The 20,860-nt window shown below is 44.8% G+C and overlaps 1 protein-coding gene across 1 annotated transcript in view; it reads left to right on the top strand.

Annotated features, from left to right (window-relative positions):
* The window catches only part of mfap3l (microfibril associated protein 3 like), a 43,348-nt gene that overhangs the window by 8,961 nt on the left and 13,527 nt on the right, over positions 1-20,860 (top strand). Inside the window, exon 2 of the mRNA XM_063049491.1 lies at positions 1,425-1,831. Coding sequence (XP_062905561.1) covers positions 1,567-1,831 — 265 coding nt within the window. The 5' untranslated portion in view covers positions 1,425-1,566. The remainder of the gene's footprint in view (positions 1-1,424; positions 1,832-20,860) is intronic.

Raw genomic sequence — 20,860 nt, 5'->3', positions numbered from 1 at the left:
TGTTTCTGAACTTTTTACCCCAAGCCTGTACCCTCCATTTACAGACACCTCTTCTATGGGGTAAAATTTTCTCCTATTATCTCCACCTATGTCCCCTATAATTTCAATGTACCCAAGTGCTTCCCAAGTGCTAGAACCAGAACCGGTCTCACGATTCAAGCCAGGAGAATTATTGTTTAATGTCAAAAAAAAACAGAAAACAGCAGGTGAGACAGCAGCTGTGGAGAAAGAAACTCAATTCACGTTTCAAGTCTGGAACTCTTCATATGAGCTGGGAAGTATGTTGTCTGACCTGCTGAGAGTTTCCTGTGTTTTTTTTAGAAGTTTTTATTACTGCTTTCTAGTACCTGCAAATGCTTTTTAAATTTTGTTTTAAATATAAACATCTTCAAAAAGTGATGCCTCAAAAGAGATTGCATCCATGATTAAGGACCCCCATCGCCCAGGACATGCTACCGTCAAGGAGGAGGCACAGGAGCATAAAGACAGACATTCAAAGTTTTACAAATAGCTTCTTCCCCTCCGCCATCAGATTTCTGAATGGACAATGAACACTACCTGATTATTTTTTTCTTTATTTTGCTCTCTTTTTGAACTATTTATTTAATTTATATGTACAGTACTGTGCAAAAATCTTAGGGACATGCGTATAGTTAGGGTGCTTAGAACCTTTGCACAGTACTGTGGTAATTTTATGTATTGCTCTGACCGCTGCCACAAAAAAGAACAAATTTCATAACATATTGTGAGTGATGATAAACCTGATTCTGATGTGGGTCTGTATTGTGGACTGAGAGTGGGAAGGGGGCAGTGAGCGAGGGAATCATGTTTGGGAAAAGGAGAAGGGAGAGGGGAGGGAGTGGGAAGCACCAGTGAGACATTCTGTAATGATCAATAAACCAATTGCTTGGAATCAAATGTCCAATCCGATGTCTCAGATCTGGGTGTGTCTGCACCCACGCCACCCCCAGCTCCTGGCACTCCTCCGTCTGCTGCCCCACACCCCTCTCGCGGCGCTCCACACTCATCATTCTGAACATCCTTCACTCCCGCTAGGTTTACAAACTTGTTCTCCGCTCCACGTTGACAAATGCAGCACTGTGCAAAAGTCTTAGGCACCCTAGCTATAGATATGTGCCTCAGACTTTGGCACGGTACTGTATATACAGTATATATGTGAGCACATATGTTCTTATTGTAATTTGTAGTTTTTAAAAGTACGATGTATTGCAATATACTGCTGCCACAAAAAGCAAATGTCATGACATATGCTAATAATGTTATACCTGGTTCTGATTCTGATGTAACTTCCTGCCTTAAGTTACTGTTTTGCAAGCCCAGCTCCCTGACAGGTCTCATCTCCTACAAGGATTTTAATATCCCTTTCTTGCTCGTACCTTAAGATTGTGCTTTTTGATTTCTAGGTAGCGCCATCCTCAATGAAACTTGAAAACTACAGCTGCATACCAAGGAAAAACACTATTTGTGTCTTAATTTGGGAATGAAGTCCCTCACGCACACGATAAAAGACTAGGCGGGCAGTGTGACAACTTCTTGGCAGTAGAGATGACTGCGCTGGTCAACCTGCAATGCTGCCTTCTCCTGTTGACATCCGGCCACCTGCTGTGCGCTCTGGCCCAGGGCGCAAACGACACCGCTATAAATGGGACAGAGCAGACGGCCGGACGAGTGCCTTTTATTACGTCCCAGCTGGATCACCTCATAGCCAAAGAGGGTCTCAGTGTAACGATAGGCTGTAACGTCAGCGGGAACCCTCCGCCACAAGTTCAGTGGTACAACTCCAATGGGAGATTGCTGACTCAGGAAGGTGGTAAGTTTGGAACTCAATTGCGCCCGAGGGCATAACTTGTTTTGTAAACAGACTCATCCTGACGATGATACTTGAATAACGCACATTGAATAAAGTGTTGGCCAAGTGGTTAAGGCGTCGGTCTAGTGATCTGAAGGTCGCTAGTTCAAGCCTCAGCTGAGGCAATGTGTCGTGTCCTTGAACAAGGCACTTAACATTGCTCTGTGACGACACCAGTGCCAAGCTGTATTGGCCCTAGTGCCCTTCCCTTGGACAACATTGGTGGCGTGGAGAGGGGAGACCTGCAGCATGGGCAACTCCCAGTCTTCCATACAACCTTGCCCAGGCCTGCGCCCTGGAAACCTTCCAAGGTTCAAATCCATGGTCTCACAAGACTAGTGGATGCCTATACCACACAAAAACTACTGGTGGGGTTCAGCATGTCAGGAAGCATCTAATGAGGGGAAGGTTCAACCTCAGGTAAAAAGGAAAGGTACCTCGCATCCGGAGTTTCTCCGGTTAGCCTCCACGCCTCTCTGATGTAGTGGGGAACCATGTACGAGGCAAGTTACAGCAGAGGTTTTCCATTGCCTTCTAATGGCTGAGTTTCCAAAGAGATCACCAGCTCGTAACCCAGCACAGATGGAAAGTGTGCAGGGGAGCCGGCTGGATTCGAACTCGGGACCTTTCATCCTGAAGTCTGGCACTGATGCCACTACGCCACCAGCCGCGTCCCAAACCTAACTTTAAACCTTAAACTCCCCCTTCTCTCTTTTTCCTTTACCCATTCTGGCTCCCCTCTTATTCATTCTCTTTTCTTCACCTGCCTGTCACCCCCTTCTGGTGCCTTTCCTCCTTCCCTTTCTCCCATGGTCTACTCTCCTCTTTTATAGATTCCTTCTTCTTCAGCTTCTTCCTTTACCTCTTCCACCTATCACCTCCCACCTTCTCACTTCATTACCCCTCCCCCACTTCCCTCCTCACCACGTTTCCCCTATCACCTGCCAGTTTGCATTCCCTCCCGTCCCCTCACCTCCTTCTTTTAGTTTATTCCCCCTTCCTTTCCAGGGTCACAGCCGGAAACATCGACTATGTATTCCTCTCCGTAGATGCTGTCTGACCCGCTGAGTTCCTCCAGCATTTTGTGCGTGTTGCTCTGGATTTCCAGTACCTGTAGAATCTCTTGTGTTAATGACATGGAGAATTCTCATGGTTCTGATGCAGAGAGAGTTTGCCAGTGCGTTTACCATCTCAGGGGATAGGAGGCCATTTCACTCATTGTGCTTGTGCTACTTCTTTGCTATCACACCCAGCCATTTGAAATCATATACCTTAGGCACACTGGGCTTCATTAGCCGGAGCACTGAGTATAGAAACTGGGATATATTTTAAGGTACAGTACAGTAAGTGGAGGAAAGAATAAGGGAGATGTCAGAGGTAGGCATCTTACACAGAGAAACACACACAAAATGCTGGAGGAACTCAGCAGACCATGCAACATCTATGGAATAGAGTAAACAGTCAATATTTCGGGCTGACACCCTTCAATATGGTGGGCCGAAGGGCCTGTAGTGTTCATAATATGGTGTTTCATTTGTTCAAGATGTTGGTGAGGCTACACTTTGAGTACTGTGTTCAGCTTTGGTCAGGTTACCTTGGGGAAGATGCAATTAACATAGAAAGAGTGAAGACTAGATTAACGAGGACTTTACTGGGAACTGAGGGGCTGTGTTATAGAAGCGGTCGAGAAGATTGGCACCTTATAAGAGAATGAGCAGTAATCTTCAGGGGCATAGATAGGGTCAATGTGCACAATTTTTTTCCCAGGGTTGGGGAATCAAGAATTAGAAATTGATTTAAGATGAGAAGGGAGAGATGTAATAAAAATCTAAGGACAACCTTTTCACCCAGAGGATGAATAGTATATGGAGTGAGCTGCCAGAGGAAGCAGTTGAGGCAGGCACAATAACATTATTTGGACAGGTACATGAATAGGAAAAGCTTAGAGCTGGGGTCTGTGGACCCTTTGTTTAATGGCATTGTTCCATGGCATAGGAAAGGTTGTGAATCACTGATTTGGAGGGATCTGGGCCAAACATAGGGACATGGGATTAATTTGGATGGGAATTATAGATCATTTGGGTTGATGGACCTGTTTCTCTGCTGTGTGACTCTGTGACTCTTAATCACAGGCATTTATGGTACAGTAGAGAACCAGTTTCCAAATCATGTTTTTCTGGCCAAAATGTTCTTTCAGCCAATTCCAACTTTTGGTTCATAATATGAGTCTTCAAATACTCACCAAGTCACTTTTTCCAATCTGCTAAAGGTTTCTGTTTCCTCCATGCTTACGGAAAGTGACGTCCAAATCTCAACATTCCTTGAGAGAAATATATTTTTTCTGATCTCTCTTCTAATATTTCTACCAACTAATAAATCCTTGCTCCCAAGTAATTGACTTCCAACTAATTAATCCTGTTTTCTTTCAATTTCCTCATCGTTGTTGGGCCCTTAGCTCCCGGTGGATCATAGGCCATTGATGACCTCCCATCTCTATTTTCCTCTGAAGCTGATGGTACAGTTGGAGTTCATCAACACTTCTGCAATCCATTGCATCCACTGTACAGGGGGCTGGCCTATAGTGCTTCACCAGAGCCTGGTTGGCGGACCTTACCTGTTTCCATTTCCCACGATGGGGTTGGACTTTTGAGAGGCGTTTCCCCATTGATCTGGTGTTTTAAAATTAATTATCTAATACCCCTTTGAAATCCTAATTCATCAAGTTCCACCACACTTTCAGTTGTCTCCTTCCAGATTATGTGTGTGCCCATTATCGATGACACAGGAAGTTGTTGCCTCCTCCATTACCCTAGCAACACTGTTTTGGCGGTAGCTGAATTGTGGCGGAGTGAGGTTGTCTGGAAGGCTGGAGTCAATGCACAACACGATCAGCGTTTCGAAGCACTTTATGATGATAGATGACCTGTCACCTAGATGATGACAGATGATAGATGAACAGCATGTGAGACAGGCTTTTAACTGTACAGTGTCTCTGTATGTGTGACAATAATAAATCAAACCCAATTCCAATTCCATTTCCAGTTACATTCGAGTATTTTGCCAGACTATGATGCCGTAGTGTTCTATGTTCTGTGTTCTACTGACCTCCTAACCTAATCTAAGACCAATCCCTCCTAGCTTGCTACTTTTCTATCATTCATGTTTCTTCACACTCTTCAGTAGAAGAGGGAAATGTAATAGAAACAATGAAAGACTACACACAAAAACAACCAATGTGTAAAAGAAAAACCGTGCAAACAAACAAGTAAATAAATACTACTGAGAACGAGTTGTAGAGCCCTTGAAAGTGAGCCATAGGTAGTGGAACCAGTTGAGAATTGAGGTGAGTGACATTATCCACACCGGTTCAGGAGTGTGATGGTTGAAAGGTAATAACTGTTCCTGAGCCTGATGGTGTAGGATCTAAACCTCCTGTACCTCTTTCCTGGGAGAAGAGAACACGGCCTGTATGAGGGGAGTCCTTGTTGATGGCAGTGCTGCTGGTAGATGAGTTCAACAGTGAGGAGGGCTTTGCCTGTGATGGATTGGATGGTGTCCACCAATTGACAAAGACTTCTATTAATAATAAGCTTCATCTTAATCCTGTGCAATGTTCAGAAAGATCAGCTGTAGCCAAGCTTAAATGTGTTTGCATGCTGTTTTCTTAGTTGTCACTCTTGCACATACCAAGTGAACTTTGAGATGTTGTGTCGGGTGTGAGGTAACCTGGAAGAACAGGTTCTGTGTGCTGGTGAAATGTGGGAAATTGCATAACTCATCTCAATGGACCCTCCTTATTGGTGGAGGTGACTGCAATATCTGGTTGTTTTCTTGTCTTTGGAAGTGTGTAGAGGTAAAAGTATGAGGTAAAAATTATCGATGAATGCTTTGTGTTTACAATGAAGGTGGTTAAGCTGACATCACACAAAAATGCTGGAGGAACTCAGTAGGTCAGGCAGCATGTTATCATCATTAACATTATGTGCCGTGCCATATGATGTGGGTGACCATGGTCTTCACCATGATTGTTCTTGGCAAATTCTATCGAAGTGGTTTGCCATTGTCTTCTTCTGGGCTGTGTCCTTGCAATATTGGTGAGCCTAGTCATCTTCAGAGGTTGTCTGCCGGATGTCAGTGGTCACATAACCAGGACTTGTGATATGCATCAGCCACTCAAACGACCATCCACCCCCTGCTCCCATGGCTTCACGTGACCCAGATCGGGGGGTTAAGCAGGTGCTACACCTTGCCCAAGGGTGACCTGCAGGCTAGCGGAGGGACGGAGCATCTTACACCTCCTTTGATAGGGACTTAACTCCATCCCACCACCCAACGGGCAGCATGTATAGAGAGAAATAAACAACTGATGTCCTGGGTCGAGACTCCTGTTCCCAGCTCAGAATTTAGACTGTTTATTTCCCTCTATCAATGTGTTGGTGCGTGGCCAACTGGTTAAGAGGTTGGTCTAGTGATCTGAAGGTCACTAGTTCGAGCCTCAGCTGAGGCAGCGTGTTTTGACCTTGAGCAAGGCACTTAACCACACATTGCACTGTGATGACACCAGTGCCAAGCTGTATCGACCCTAGTGCCCTTCCCTTGGACAACATCGGTGGTGTGGAGAGGAGAGACTTGCAGCATGGGCAACTGCCGGTCTTCCATACAACCTTGCCCAGGCCTGCGCCCTGGAAACCTTCCAAAACGTAAATCCACAGTCTCATGAGACTAACGGATGCCTATATCAATTCTGCCTGACCTGCTGAGTTCTTCCAGCAATTTGTGTGTGTTACTCAAGCAATTTGCAGCATTTGCAGAATCTCTTGTGCCTCGATAAGCTGACAGTGAGATAAACAGATGAGATAAAGATTATCAGAGGAGTCTGAAGGAGGTTAGCATCTTAGAAAGTGACTGAACCCCCAGCCCAATGTGAAATATGTCCTGGTCTGCTAAAGCAAGCAAAAATGGAAATTATGAAGGGTATTATTATTTAATCCTCAAAAATGCAGATACTGGAAATATGAAATTATTAAAGAAATTAATACACAAGAGATTCTGCAGATGCTGGAAATCCTGTTTATTCCAGTTGCTTGTTGGCTGCATATTCCTCTCCCTAGATGCTGCCTGGCGTGCTGTGTTCCTCCACCATTTTGTGTGTATTTCTTTGATTTCCAGCATCTGCAGATTCTCTCTTGTTTGAGCATAACATTTGGGTCTGGCCCTGGGCAAATTTTCTGACAAAATAAGCTTCTGTCTACTCCTGCAACATATTCTTAGAGTCTTGGATGAGATGAATCCAGTATAAAATTAAATGGGTGTGACCTCATCAAGGAGTATGAGTTCTTAGTTCAGTGGAAAAAGTTTCCCAAATTACAGGAAACTGTACAAAGAAGCATTGACAAAGTTGCAAGTACACTACAGTAAAAGAAACGTATGATTTAAAGGGAAGAATAGAAACATGGGACTGGAGAAGTATTTTCAGACCCTTTGTCCTCAATAGGATTATGGCTGATTTGTCACTTCATATTTTTGCCAGCAACAAATTCACAGGGCAAATTTCTGCCTTTTCCCACTTAGCTGGGCTGCTTTCACCTGGAAGGTGCCGTGCTTCTTCAAGAAGTTTAGCAGCTCCACTTGTCCAGACAAGTGAAGCGTATGCAGTCAGACTTCTAATTTGTGCCTTGTTGATGACGGAAATACCTTGCGGTGTCAGTAGGTGAGTCACCACTCCCCTGATGCCTTTGAATAACAAAACTTTCTCAGCTTATACAGCATTGTGCAAAGGTCTAAAGCACCTTCTGTATATATATATATATTTATAGAGAGAGAGAGAGAGAGAGAGAGAGACAGTTATCTTTGCACAATACTGTCGTAATTTATGTACTGCACTGTACTGTTGCCACTGCCCCACTGTGAAGTCTCTTTGAGGTATGCCTACCCCGAAGAAGTTTAAATCTTCTCTGTGACGCGAGTTCAGTGAGACCCTCCCTCACTGCTCTCTCACTGTGATCACCTGTCACCTTGTACTTTTTCCTCCCCTCCCCTCACCTTCTTATTCTGACTTCTTCCCCCTTCCTTTCCAGTCCTGATGAAGGGCCTCAGCCCGAAACGTCGACTGTTTATTCCCGTCCATAGATGCTGCCTGACCTGCTGAGTTCTGCTAGCCCATTGTTTGAATCGTGGTTGGACAGGGGGATGGGAGAGGGGAGGGAGCGGGAAGTACCAGAAAGACGTTCTGTAACGATCAATAAACCAATTGTTTGAATAAAATGATGTCTGTTGGCTCAAGGCTGGCTGTGTCTGCACCCATGCCATCTCCCTTCCCCCATCCCTGGCACTCTTTCTCTGCCACCTGTTCCACACCCCTCCTGTGGTGCTCCACCTTCACCATTCCCAACGTCCTTTGCTGCAGCCAGATTTACAAACTCACTCACCACTCCCCGTTAAGTACTGCTTCAAAGTCTGAGGTACCCTAGCGATGTATTTGTGTTTAAGACTTCTGCGCAGTACTGTACTTAATAACAATTGTCATTTTCTGAGGAGAAGTCTTACCAACCCTGTGTGCAAAAGTTTTTCCCAACACCACTCATTAAACTCAAGAGATTCTGCAGATGCTGGAAATCTTGAGCAACACACACACACAAAATGCTGGAAGAACTCAGCAGCTCAGGCAGCATCTATGGAGGGGAATAAAAAAACAATATTTCGGGCTGAGACCCTTCATCAGGACTTGAAAGAAAAGGGACAGAAGTTGGAATAAGATGGGGGGGGAGGGGAAGGAGTACCAGCTAGCAGGTGATTCGTAAGGCCAGGTGAGGGGGAAGGTGGGTGGGGGGGTGAGGGAAATGAAGTGAGAAGCTGGGAGGTGATTCTTAAGGCCAGGTGAGGGGGAAGGTGGGTGGGGGGTGAGGGGAATGAAGTGAGAAGCTGGGAGGTGATTCTTAAGGCCAGGTGAGGGGGAAGGTGGGTGGGGGCGAGGGGAAGGAAGTGAGGAGCTGGGAGGTGATACGAGGAAGAAGTAAAAAGCTGAAGAAGGAATCTGATAGAAGATCGTGAACCATGAAAGAAGAGGAAGGAGAATGGGAACCAGAGGAAGATCTCCTTCCCCTCCTCCCACTTAATTCTGGCTTCTTCCCCTTTCCTGTCCGGTCCTGATGAAGGGTCTCAGCCTGGAATGTGCACTGTTTATTCCCCTCTGTAAATGCTCCCCAGTCTGCTTAGTTCCTCCAGTATTTTGTGTGCGTCACCCACTCATGAGAGACCTGTCACTAACTTTTAAGTTAAGTAACCTACTTCTGAACTCCAAACCCAGTGCAAGTGGCTTCCATCTAGTGTCTGTCCAATCGTCCTAATACTGGGGAAAGTTCTGCCCAGTTGGATTTGGAACATTAACCTTCCAAATTCCACGGACTGCAACCATAGCCAACCAAGAGCAGACGGACATCAAACTGGAGATTGTTACAAGTCAAATTATAAACAAAATCTTCAAGTAACTGATTGAAGCTAAAAGGAAATTAAGACACCCGTTGGGATGCATCCTCAGAACAAGGGAGGAAGGTAAAAATGGCTGAGATGGAAATCATTGTGTGTTAGGACTTCAGGACTTTTGTGTTTTAGGGTTATCATGCACAAGCACATGGTAGTGGACTAGATACTGTCCTTAGTAATTTACATTTTTTATAGAGACAGTCAGCACAATTATGGTCCATTAAACATCTGTGGACTCTGATAGAAACATTATAATGTCTGTAATTAAGAGTGTAATACCCATGCATTTATATAAAGCTGCAAATTATCAATGTGGAATTCAGAAATGATCAACGTGCTTAATTCTCCTCCAAATACTTTGAATTCATGACGCATGCTGCAATGCAGTCTACCTGAAGGGCTTTGACTGGAGATTATTTGAGAGGATTAGGAGCTGTGGAATTCGTAGGAAGATATAATTAAGATTAGTTAGCAGACAAGAAACTGAGGTTGGGGATAGAAAGCTATGCAAAGTTGCAATACTTAAAATGCAGTGTGTTGAAGCCAGGGAAATGCAGCTCAGAAGTGGATGGACCTCTTTCTATATGGAGATACAAAAGATTCTGCAGAGGCTGGAGATCTTGAGCAACACATACAAAATGCTGGAGCAACTCAGCACGTCAGGCAACGTCTAGGGGAGAAATGAAAAGTTGACGTTTTGGGTTGATACCCTTCTTCTTGGCCCGAATTGTTGACTGTCCATTTCCTACCAATGGATGTTGGCACGTTTGACCACAAAATCATAAGATGTAGGAGCAGAATTAGGCCATTTGGCCCATCGAGTCAGCTCTGCCATTTCATCAAGGGTGATCCATTTTCTCTCTCAGCCTTGATCTCTTGCCTTCTCCCTGTATCCTTTCATGCCCTAACTAATCAAGAACCTATAAACCTCTGCCTTAAATATACCCAATGACTTAGCCTCCAACGGTGTTTAATGGATATGATAGAGGTTAATTTCTACCTGGGGTTTAGGGCAGTGGTTACAACATCGTTAGAAAGCGGGGAGGGGTCAGTTTTGCATCTGCTTCTGTCCAATAATTTGTTTCTGTTTTGTCCACATCAGTGATTTGTGATCAGCTCTCCCCTGAGTAATGTCAGAGTTCTTGGACAATTTCGTGTAATTCTGATTGCCCCATTATTTGGAGGCATTGGAAAGGGTGCAGATGAGTTTAGTAGGATGCTGCCTGGGTTAGAGTAGCCCAAGGAGAGGTTGGACAAACCTGGATTGTTTTACCTGGAATGTCAGAGGCTGAGCTGAGACTTCATAGAAGTTTGTAAGAGCTACTTTCTTTATAAGTTTCTGTGAATTGTCCCCTCAAATTCCAACTTTCCAAAGTAAGCCAGTTCTCTTCTGGATGTAAACAACTTGCTCTGCAAATCTCCTTTAAACTTTCTTCCTCTCACCTTAAACCAGGGGTTCCCAACCTTCTTTACGCCACAGACCAACACCATTAAGCAGGGATCCGTGGACCTCAGGTCTTAAATGGATGCCCTCTAAACTTTGGGATTTCAAGGTTCAAGTTCATTTGTCAACATGCGTATCAAAACATACAGTGAACAGCGCCGTTTGCGTTAACAAATGGCACATGTGAGGGTGCACTGGTGGCAGTCCACATGTATCACTGCATATTTCAGTGTCAACATTCCTACCCTGGGAGAAAGATTCTGAATGCCCACCCAGGAGGTGTACAGGGCAAGTTGTTCACATACAGTAGATGAGTGGTGGTTCTCTGGGACGGGCTACCGGGGTGTTAGGTGGTGGCATTCAACGAAACAACGAACATCTGTTCCGGCACGTCATGACAGCGTTTTTAAATAGTCAAAAAAGATCACTTCACAATTTAACTCTCACGCCGTTCACACCGACTGCGCGTTATAACAGCTTGCGCAGTACCAAGTAGAAGCAGAAAAAAGCATTGTTGTTGTGGTGTTGTCATGACTATGTTTTTAAATCTCTCCGTTTACCCCGTACACACTACGCCGGATATTCAGCGTTTTCGGATTTATTCACTCTGGAGAGTGTTTTCGAAAATCTCCGTTTTCGGGGGCTGAAAACGCCGGCTCAGTGTGGACGGGAGGGTAAAACGAAGAGAAAAAGCTTCGTTTTCAAAATTATCTGGCGTAGTGTGGACGTACCCTGAGGCCTGTTAGATAAACACATGAATATGGAACGTGTAAATCCAGAAGAGAATTAGTTTAATTCAGTTTTGTGTTCAGTACAGACATTATGGATGGAAGGACCTGTTCCTGTGCTGAATTTTATAGGTCATGAATTGGCAGGTGATTTGCAACACAGCAGGAGGTCAGCCAGCCCATTGTGTTCACATTGTGAATTCAATGAGACGGGAGTACATTTCAAACCATGGCAAAATAGCTCCAAAAGAGGCAAAAGGAATTTTGATTCATTGAATGTTAAATTGTGCAATTGGTTGAGGAAACAATTAGTGGTTGTTAAATGTACAGGTGTAAGCATGCGGCAACACAAAATCAGATTTGGATTCTTCCTTTATTTAATAGGATGCAGTGTTCATTGTCCATCCTTATTTGCTTTGGTGTCATTGGGGAGGGATTCCAGGATTTAGACCCAGTGTCACTGAAGGCTAGTGTGCAATGTGGCGGGGATCTTGCAGTTGGAGTTATTTTCATTTTCCTCCTGCCTTTGGAGGTCTTGGTAAAAGTCTCAGATTTAGGGTGTCTTTTCAGAGTAGCCCAGGTAAGCAGCCATAGTGCATTTGTGCACCCACGTTTGCAATGGGTTTAGAGGTCAGATCCATGGTACTTCAAAGTTCAAAGTTGAAAGTAAATTTATTATCAAAGTACATATATTCCACCATATACAAACCTGAGATTCATTTTCTTGTAGGCATTCTCAATAAATCTATAGAATAATAACCATAACAGATCAATGAAAGACTGCCCAACCAGGCCGTTCAACCAGATGCAGAAGACAACAAGCTGTGCAAATACAAAAAGAAGAAATAATAATACCAATAAATAAATATGCGATAGATATAGAGAACATGAGATGAAGAGTCCTTGAAAAGAGTCCATTGGTTGTGGAAATTAGAGCCATGCTTTGCACGAGTGAGTTTAGGTAACACCTACACACGGGGTTGGTAGAAAGTTAGAATTCTTTTCAAGAAGTGTTAATTGATGCAGGATCATTTCCTTGTTAAGTACAAGGCTCAGAGAGCTTTGTTCGTCAAAGGCATCAGGGGATTGGTGACTCATCACCTGCCACCCCATCACATTCCCAAGGTTTACAACATGCGTATTAGGAGTCTGATTGCAGATGCTCCACTTGTCTGGAGAAATGGAGCTTCAATAACTCTGAAGCAAATTAATGTTTAGTGTAGTAGATGGGTACCGATCAAGTAGACAGCTTTGATCTGGATGGTGTTGAGATTAAGAACATAGAACATAGAGCAGTACAGCACAGTACGGATCCTTCGGCCTATAACGTTGTGCTAACTTTTTAACCTACTTTAAGATCAATCTAACCCTTCCCTCCCACATAGCCCTCCATTTTTCTATCACTCACGTGCCTATCTAAGGGTTTCTTGCATCTCCTTAATGTATAACCAATTTCCCCCGGGATCAATAAAGTATGACTACTATCGGCGTCTAGCACCACCAGTGGGGTAATTTTAGGAATCCTGACAAACTCTGGTAGACAAATTGAAGGGTGGGATATGGAAAATTAGACAATAGTGGGAGGACAGGAGGTGGATTGGATGTGGGACACATAGGAGACAAGGGCTACCTGTAATTGAAAATTCCAATTATTCATACCAAGGGGTTATGGACTACCCAAGCAGAATATGAGGTGTTATTCCTCCAGTGCCTTATCATGAGTCTGCGTCCTCTTTGCAACATCAACAGCCACAGGAGATTTTGTTTTAACATCCACCTTGTCAGAATGGGATCATTGCTAATTCTCTGTTGAGTCTCAGACCAGTGGCAGCTAGGCCAGAAGATAAGGAAAGGGTTAAACTCAGGAGATTCTGCAGATGCTGGAAATCCAGAGTAACAGACACACAACGTGCTGGAAGAGCTCAGTGGGTCAGACAGCATCTGTGGAGAGGAATAAACAATTGACGTTTTGTGCCGAGACCCTTTATCAGGACTTCATCAGGACTCCTGGTGAAGGGTTTCGGTCCGAAACCTCAACTGTTTATTTCTCTTCATAGACGTTGCCTGACCTGCTGAGTTCCTCCAGCACTTTGTGCATGATAAGAAAAGTGCTATATTAATAGAAACCTTGTGAAATATAAGCTCCAGTCCTGACTGATGGTGCTGGATAACCTATTTTTGCATATAAATTAGGTTCAAGTTTAAGATTAATTGTCATTCAACTATACACATGAAGATAGCCAAACAAAACAGCGTTCTTTCATCAGTCTTCACTGTGGAATAACTACCAGTATGGTAGAAGTTCCAGGTGTCAGGGGGCATGAAGTGTGTGAAGTTACCATTACTAGGGAGAAGGATCTTGTGAAACTGAAAGCTCTGAAGGTAGATAAGTCACCTGGACCAGATGGACTGCACCCAGAGTTCTGAAAGAGGTGGCTGAAGAGATTGTGGAGATAATAATGATCTTTCAAGAATCTCTATATTCTGGAATAGTTCCACAAAACTGGAAAATTGAAAATGTCACTCCACTCTTCAAGAATGGAGGGAGGCAGAAGAAATGAAACTATAGGCCAGTTAGTCTGACCTCAGTGGTTGGGAAGATGTTGGCGTTGATTATTAAGGATGAGGTCTCAGGGTACTTGGAGGCACATGATAAAATAGGCCGTAGTCAGCATGGTTTCCTCAAGGGAAAATCTTGCCTGACAAATCTATTGGAACTCTTTGAAGTAGTATCAAATGGGATAGATAAAGGAGAATTGGTTGATGTTGTGTACTTGGATTTTCAGAAGGCCTTTGACAAGGTGCCACACGTGAGGCTGCTTAACAAGCTACGAGCCCATGGTATTACAGGGAAGATTCTAGCATGGATAAAGCAGTGGCTGATTGGCAGGAGGCAAAGAGTGGGAATAAAGGGAGCCTTTTCTGACTGGCTGCCAGTGACTAGTGGTGTTCCACAGGGGTCTGTATTGGGACTGATTCTTTTGATGTTATAAGTCCATGATTTGGATGATGGAATCGATAACTTTGTTGCTAAATTTTCAGACTATGTTAAGATAACTGCAGGGGCTGGTAGTCTTGAGGAAGTAGAGAGGCTACAGAAGGACTTAGATTCGGAGAATGGGCAAAGAAGTGGCAGATGGAATACAGTGTCGGGAAGTGTATGGTCATACATAAGAAATGAAAGGGTTGACGATTTTCTAAATGGAGAGAAAATACATAAAACTGAGGTGCAAAAGGACTTGGGAGTCCCTGTGCAGGATTCCCTAAAAGTTAATTTGCAGGTTGAGTCTGTGGTGAGGAAGGCAAATGCAATGTTAGCAATTATTTCAAGAGGACTAGAATATAAAAGCAGGGACGTAATGTTGAAACTTTATAAAGTACTGGTGAGGCCTCACTTGGAGTATTGTGAGCAGGTTTGGGCACCTTAGAAAGGAGGTGCTAAAACTGGAGAGAGCTCAAAGAAGGTTCAGGAAAATGATTCCAGGGTTAAATGACTTTTCATATGAAGAGCTCTGGGCCTGTATTCACTAGAATTCAGAAGAATGAGGGGTGGCCTCATTGAAACCGTGTGGTGAAAGGCCTTGATAGAGTCGATGTGGAGAGGATGTTTCCTGTGGTGGGAGAGTCTAAGACCACAGCCTCAGAATAGAGGAAGGTCTTTTCAGAATGGAGATGAGGAGGAATTTATTTAGCCAGAGAGTGGTGAATCTGTGGAATTCTTTGCCACAGGCAGCTGTGGAGGCCAAGTCTTTTTGTATATTTAAGGCAGAGGGTGATAGATTCTTGATTGGTCAGGCCATGAAGGGATACAGGGAGAAGGCAGGAGATTGGAGTTGAGGAAAATTGGATCAGCCATGATAAAATGGCGGAGCAGACTCGATGGGCCAAATGGCCTAATTCTGCTCCTCTATCTTATGGTCTTGTGGTCGATCCCCCGGGGCGAAGGTGCAAAACACAGTACCACTGGTCACACAGAGTATATCTAATTACGATAGCAGAAAACATATTGTCACAAAAATGATAATATTAAAAAATAAGAATATAGTCCAAGAGCTGGGGTGTCATGACCTGTAGATTAATGGTGCATGGAATGTTGTTTTGGAGCCACGTTTCTGCAAGAAAAAGCCCGCAGAAGTTCCTCATCTTGTACAAGTGTAGCTGCAGATGAACACGTTCCAGATCGTTTTCCACAGGAGGGGCCAGCCTCCAACCCAGCACGAAATTCAGTGACACACAGCCTGCTCTGGTGTCTCTATCCCCGGTGGCTGCAACAGCCCACCCAGAGGCGTGAGGGCCACCCAGACCCAGTGAGACCCACCCAGACCCGGTGGCTGCAACAGCCCACCCAGAGGCATGAGGGCCACCCAGACCCAGTGAGACCCACCCAGACCCGGTGGCTGCAACAGCCCACCCAGAGGCACGAGGGCCTGTTTCATGTGACAGCCGTGGCCACACGGCTCCCCTGCCGCTGGTCTCTCTAATGAACCAGTGAATTGGACTCATAGCAGTCGACATTACCAATGTCCAAAAGTGTTTTCCCATCGCAACAAATCCTCCACCATCGGACTTGCAGCATTCTGCATGATCAAAGTCCTGCAACCACAACAAAAACGTCCAAGACAATCACCTGCACCATCCGATGGACCGCGCACCTCCTCTATGTACCACCTGGGAAGCTGTTTTTCCCAGGCGGCTGAAGCAGACTGCAACATGCTGCACAAGTCCAGCTCCAGCACTATCGAGCGATGTGCTACTGGGATAGACCTTCTGTACTGGATGTTCTTAATATCCAGCAATGTACCACGAACAGGAAGTAAAATTGAATGAAGTTGGTGTGGAAAACATTGTAAAATACATCCGTATTTTTGGAAACTCGTTCCTTGCCATTGGCCGGATGCCAATAATGCAGCTCTTCCCTCCACTTAACGTCACAGGATGCAGCTGAATATGCAGTTTGTATACTAGAGGACGTGTCAGGATTTCTAAAAATAGTCTGCTGGCAAAAAAAAAAATCACCTATGCGGCAGAGTCCTCGTAACCAGTCGGCACTTGGGGAATGCGTGGAACCAAGTGGCCTGTGCACAGTCATCGTCCAGGCCGTGGTCTATTCTCACCGCTGCCACTGGGAAGGAGGTCCAGGAGCCTCAGGTCCCACACCACTAGGTTTCGAAACAGTCATTACCTTTCAACCATCAGGCTCCCAAACCAGTGTCGATAACTTCACTCACCTCAACACTAAACTGATTCCACATCCTCTGGCCTCACTTCCAAGGACTCTGCAGCTCATGTTCTCAGTGTAATTCATTTGTTTGTTTGTTTATTTATTGTATTTGCATTTTGTCTTTCTTTACATATGGGTTGTCAGTCTTTGTGTGTAGTTTTTCATTGATTCTATTGTATTTTTTCTCTGCAAGGAAATTGGTCTCAGGTTAGTACATGATGTCACACAGTGTATGGCGCATTTAAGTTAAAGTCTGTCCCGAGCCTTATAGGCTCATCAGGCCGGTGCTTATGCCGGTTTCCATGACGTGAAGCGACTGAGAGTACAAGACTCCCCCCCAGATAGGACACCAGTCTATCGTGAGGTTAACCCCCAGCATTTTGCCGGTACCCATTTTCAGCTGGGTGGCCTGGAGCAGTGTGTGGTTAAGTGCCTTGCTCAAAGTCACAACACGCTGCCTCTGCTGGGGCTCGAACTCACGACCTTCAGATCGCTAGTCCAACGTCTTAACCACTTGGCCACACACAGTATATGTACTTTGATAATAAATATACTTTGAATTTTGAACTTGTAGCGCTTTGAGTGCGCCATTAGCCCGATCAGTAACAGAAAATAGAAAGCAAGCAGAAGTAGGTTCTTTTCAGGTTTGGCAAGGTATAACCAGTAGCATGCCACTTAGATCAGTGCTGGTAGCCCAGCTCTTTCCACTTCATTTCAGTGATTTAGATGATGGCAGCAAAGGTGTAGATGCTAAATTTACCGATGACACAGAGAAAGTGAATTGCGAAGGCAACGTAAGGAGGCTACAAGGGGGATATTTATAGATGAATGAAAGGGCAAACGACTGGCTAATGAGCTCAATGTGGGCCAAGTGTGGATTTGTCTATTTGGTAGGTAAAGCAGGTAAATCTATTATCCAAATAGTGAGACAGAGAGAGAAAGATTAGCTTTAATCGTCACATGCCACCTGCATAGTGGCTAGCACAATGCTCTTACAGCGCCAGTGGCCGGGGTTCTATTCCCATCACTGTCTGTTTGGAGTTTAAAAGTTCTCCCTGTGTCACATGGGTGTAGGTGGGCGGTGCAGGCTTATTGGGCTGGAAGGACCTGTTGCCACACTGTATCTCTAAGGAAACACACGGTGAAATGAGTCGCCTCCATGAACGACCAATACTGTCCGAGAATGTGCTGGGGGCAGCCGTCGAGTGTCGCCATGTTTCTTTGTGTTCACATAGCATGCCCACAGCTTACTATCCTTAACCTGTGCATCTTTTTGGAAAGTTTGAGGAAACTGGAGCACCTGGAGGAAGCCCATGTGGTCACAGGCAAGCCTGCCAACTCCTTACAGTCAGTGGCTGCAATTGAACCCTAATCTCTGGGGCTGTAAAGCATTGAGCTAATCGCTATGTTGATGTACCACCAGAGAGGGATATGGGTTGTGTGCAAATACAGCAAAGAGGGCATTAGTGAGACCACATCAGAGCGTTGGGTGCAATATCTGGGTTCTTTTTGAAGGAAGGTTGTAACTGTAATTAGAAGCAGCTCAGACAAGGTTTGCAAAGTTAATACGAATGGGGTCTATTTGTACAGGGGTCTAAGATGATTTTGTCCACGAGTCAGGTAATACACACAAGAAAAATGACTCAATGAGTAATCTCACTTCCACTGTGTTGTAATGAACAACATCAAAGACACACAAGGTTAGTAAGTTCTGGGCATGCTTCACTGGCACCTGAAGTATAGCGACACTTGCGTGATGCCCCCAGCACATCCTTGGACTGTGTTGGCCATTGACACAAATAACACATTTCAATGTACAGTTCTGTGCAAAAGTCTTAGGCAGATATAGAACTAGGGTGCCTAAGACTTCTGCACAGTACTGCAGTAATTTTATCTATTGAACTGTACTGCTGCTGCAAAAAACACACAATTCATGACACACATGAGTGATGATAAACCTGATTCTGATATGGGTCTCTATTGTGGACTGAGGGGGGAAGGGGACAGAGAGAAGCGAAGTATGGTTGGGACAAGGGGAAGGGAGTGGGAAGCACCAGAGAGACATTCTGCTATGATCAATAAACCAATTGTTTGGAATCATATGACCGTGCCTGGTGACTCAGGGCTGGGTGTGTATGTACCCATGTCAGTCGTTATCCTGGCACTCCTCTTCTTCCGCCTGTCCCACACCCTTCCCACAGTGCTCCACCCACGGCATTCCCAGCATCCTTTTCTTCCACCAGATTTACAAACTTGTGCTCTGCTCCTCATTGACAAATACAGCATTGTACAAAAGTCTTAGGCAGCCTACCTGTATATGTGCTGAAGACTTTTGTACAATACTGTATTTGCCAATATGTACCCTAGCTATATATGCTCCTAAGACATTTTCACAGTACCATATATTTCCCTGTTTTATCTACCAAACAGACAAAACCACATTTTCCCCATTTTGAACTCCATTACTAGTCCTTTGCCCTCTCACTTCATCTATAAATATCCCCCTTGTAGCCTCCTTATGTTGCATTTCACTGTCCGTTTTGATGTACATGTGGCATATAAAGCTAATCTTTTAAATCTAATCTTTAAAAATAAGGTTTGTCTTTCAGCCAATGCCAAAAATAACTGTGGGAGCAAGTTGGCTCTTTTTATTCCAACATTGTAACAGATGATCCGTGCTGTATGACCCTATGATTTAATTTCAAAGTATTTTGACATGACCTGGCACACTGTGAAAGTGTGATATATATGCAAGCTCATTAGAGTCAAGGAGAGGTACAGCATGAAACAGGCCCATCCAACTCATTGAGTCCATGCTGACCATCAACTACCCATTCATACTAATCCTACATTAACGGCTTTGACAAGCCGGCTAAACCAGGTGAGGGTAGCCGACGGGTCTCCAACCCTCGGTGAGATAGGGAGTTGTCTATCCCAGCATGTGAAGACAGACTCCGGCGGATTGAGCGGACAAGACCAATGGAAGGTCCAACGGTCAAGAAGGCGGTCTCTGCAAGCGTCGTGGAACGTGTAGAGCAGGACAAGACACAGAAGATGTCCTGGTCATCCACTGCGCCTAGTCCCATCTCCAGCTGTCTAGACTCTGTCTTGCCACTGGATCCAGATGGGAATTGGGAAGAGAGATTGAGGCTGACGCTGCGCAACTCTCCCTCACTTAAATCCAAATCACGCACTAGTCTCGACACCATCGTTATGGTGTCGAGGTCCTCATCAACGTCAACGATGGACGAACAACAACATTAACCTCCTCTCCAGGTTCTACCACTCACCTATGTGCCAGGGCCAATCTACAGCGGCCAGTTACACTACCAGCTTTGGGATGAGGGAGGAAGGCGGATCACCTGGCGGAAACCAGATAATTCACTGGGAGAGCTTGCAGACTCCACACAGACAGAAGCCGAGGTCAGGATTGAACCCGGGTCTCTGGTGCTGTGAGGTGGCGGCTCTTCTTGCTGTGCCACTGAGCCTCCCAAACGTGTATTCTGGCCTCAGGTAGGTATAATCTATGCCAGCGGTCCCCAACCACCGGGCTGCAGAGCAATGTGCTACCAAGTCAGCTGCACCTTTCCTCATCCCCTGTCACGCACTGTTGAACTTGAACATAGGGTTGCCAACTGCCCCATATTTGCTGGGACATCCTGTATATTGGGCTAAATTGGTTTGTCCCGTATTTCCCTCGCTAAGGTAGAGCGTTCCCATGAAACCTTCCGTGCCCAAAAGGCGTGAAGCGAAGAAGCAATTACCATTAATTTACATGGGAAAAATTTTTGAGTGTTCCCAGACCCAAAACAAACCTAGCAAATCATACCAAATAACACATAAAACCGAAAATAAATAATGCTAACATATAGTAAAAGCAGGAATGATATGATAAATACACAGCCTATAACCATATAACAATTACAGCACAGAACCAGGCCATCTCGGCCCTTCTAGTCCGTGCCGAATTCTTACTCTCTCCTAGTCCCACCGACCTGCACTCAGCCCATAACCCTCCATTCCTTTCCTGTCCATATAGATATCCAATTTAACTTTAAATGACAACATCGAACCTGCCTCAACCACTTCTGCTGGAAGCTCATTCCACACAGCTA

The sequence above is a fragment of the Mobula hypostoma genome, chromosome 5 (genome assembly GCF_963921235.1).
Source record: "Mobula hypostoma chromosome 5, sMobHyp1.1, whole genome shotgun sequence".
In the NCBI taxonomy this organism is placed as follows: Eukaryota; Metazoa; Chordata; class Chondrichthyes; order Myliobatiformes; family Myliobatidae; genus Mobula; species Mobula hypostoma.
Note: the sequence above shows the minus strand (reverse complement) of the source record. Positions and strands in the feature narration are given on the sequence as shown.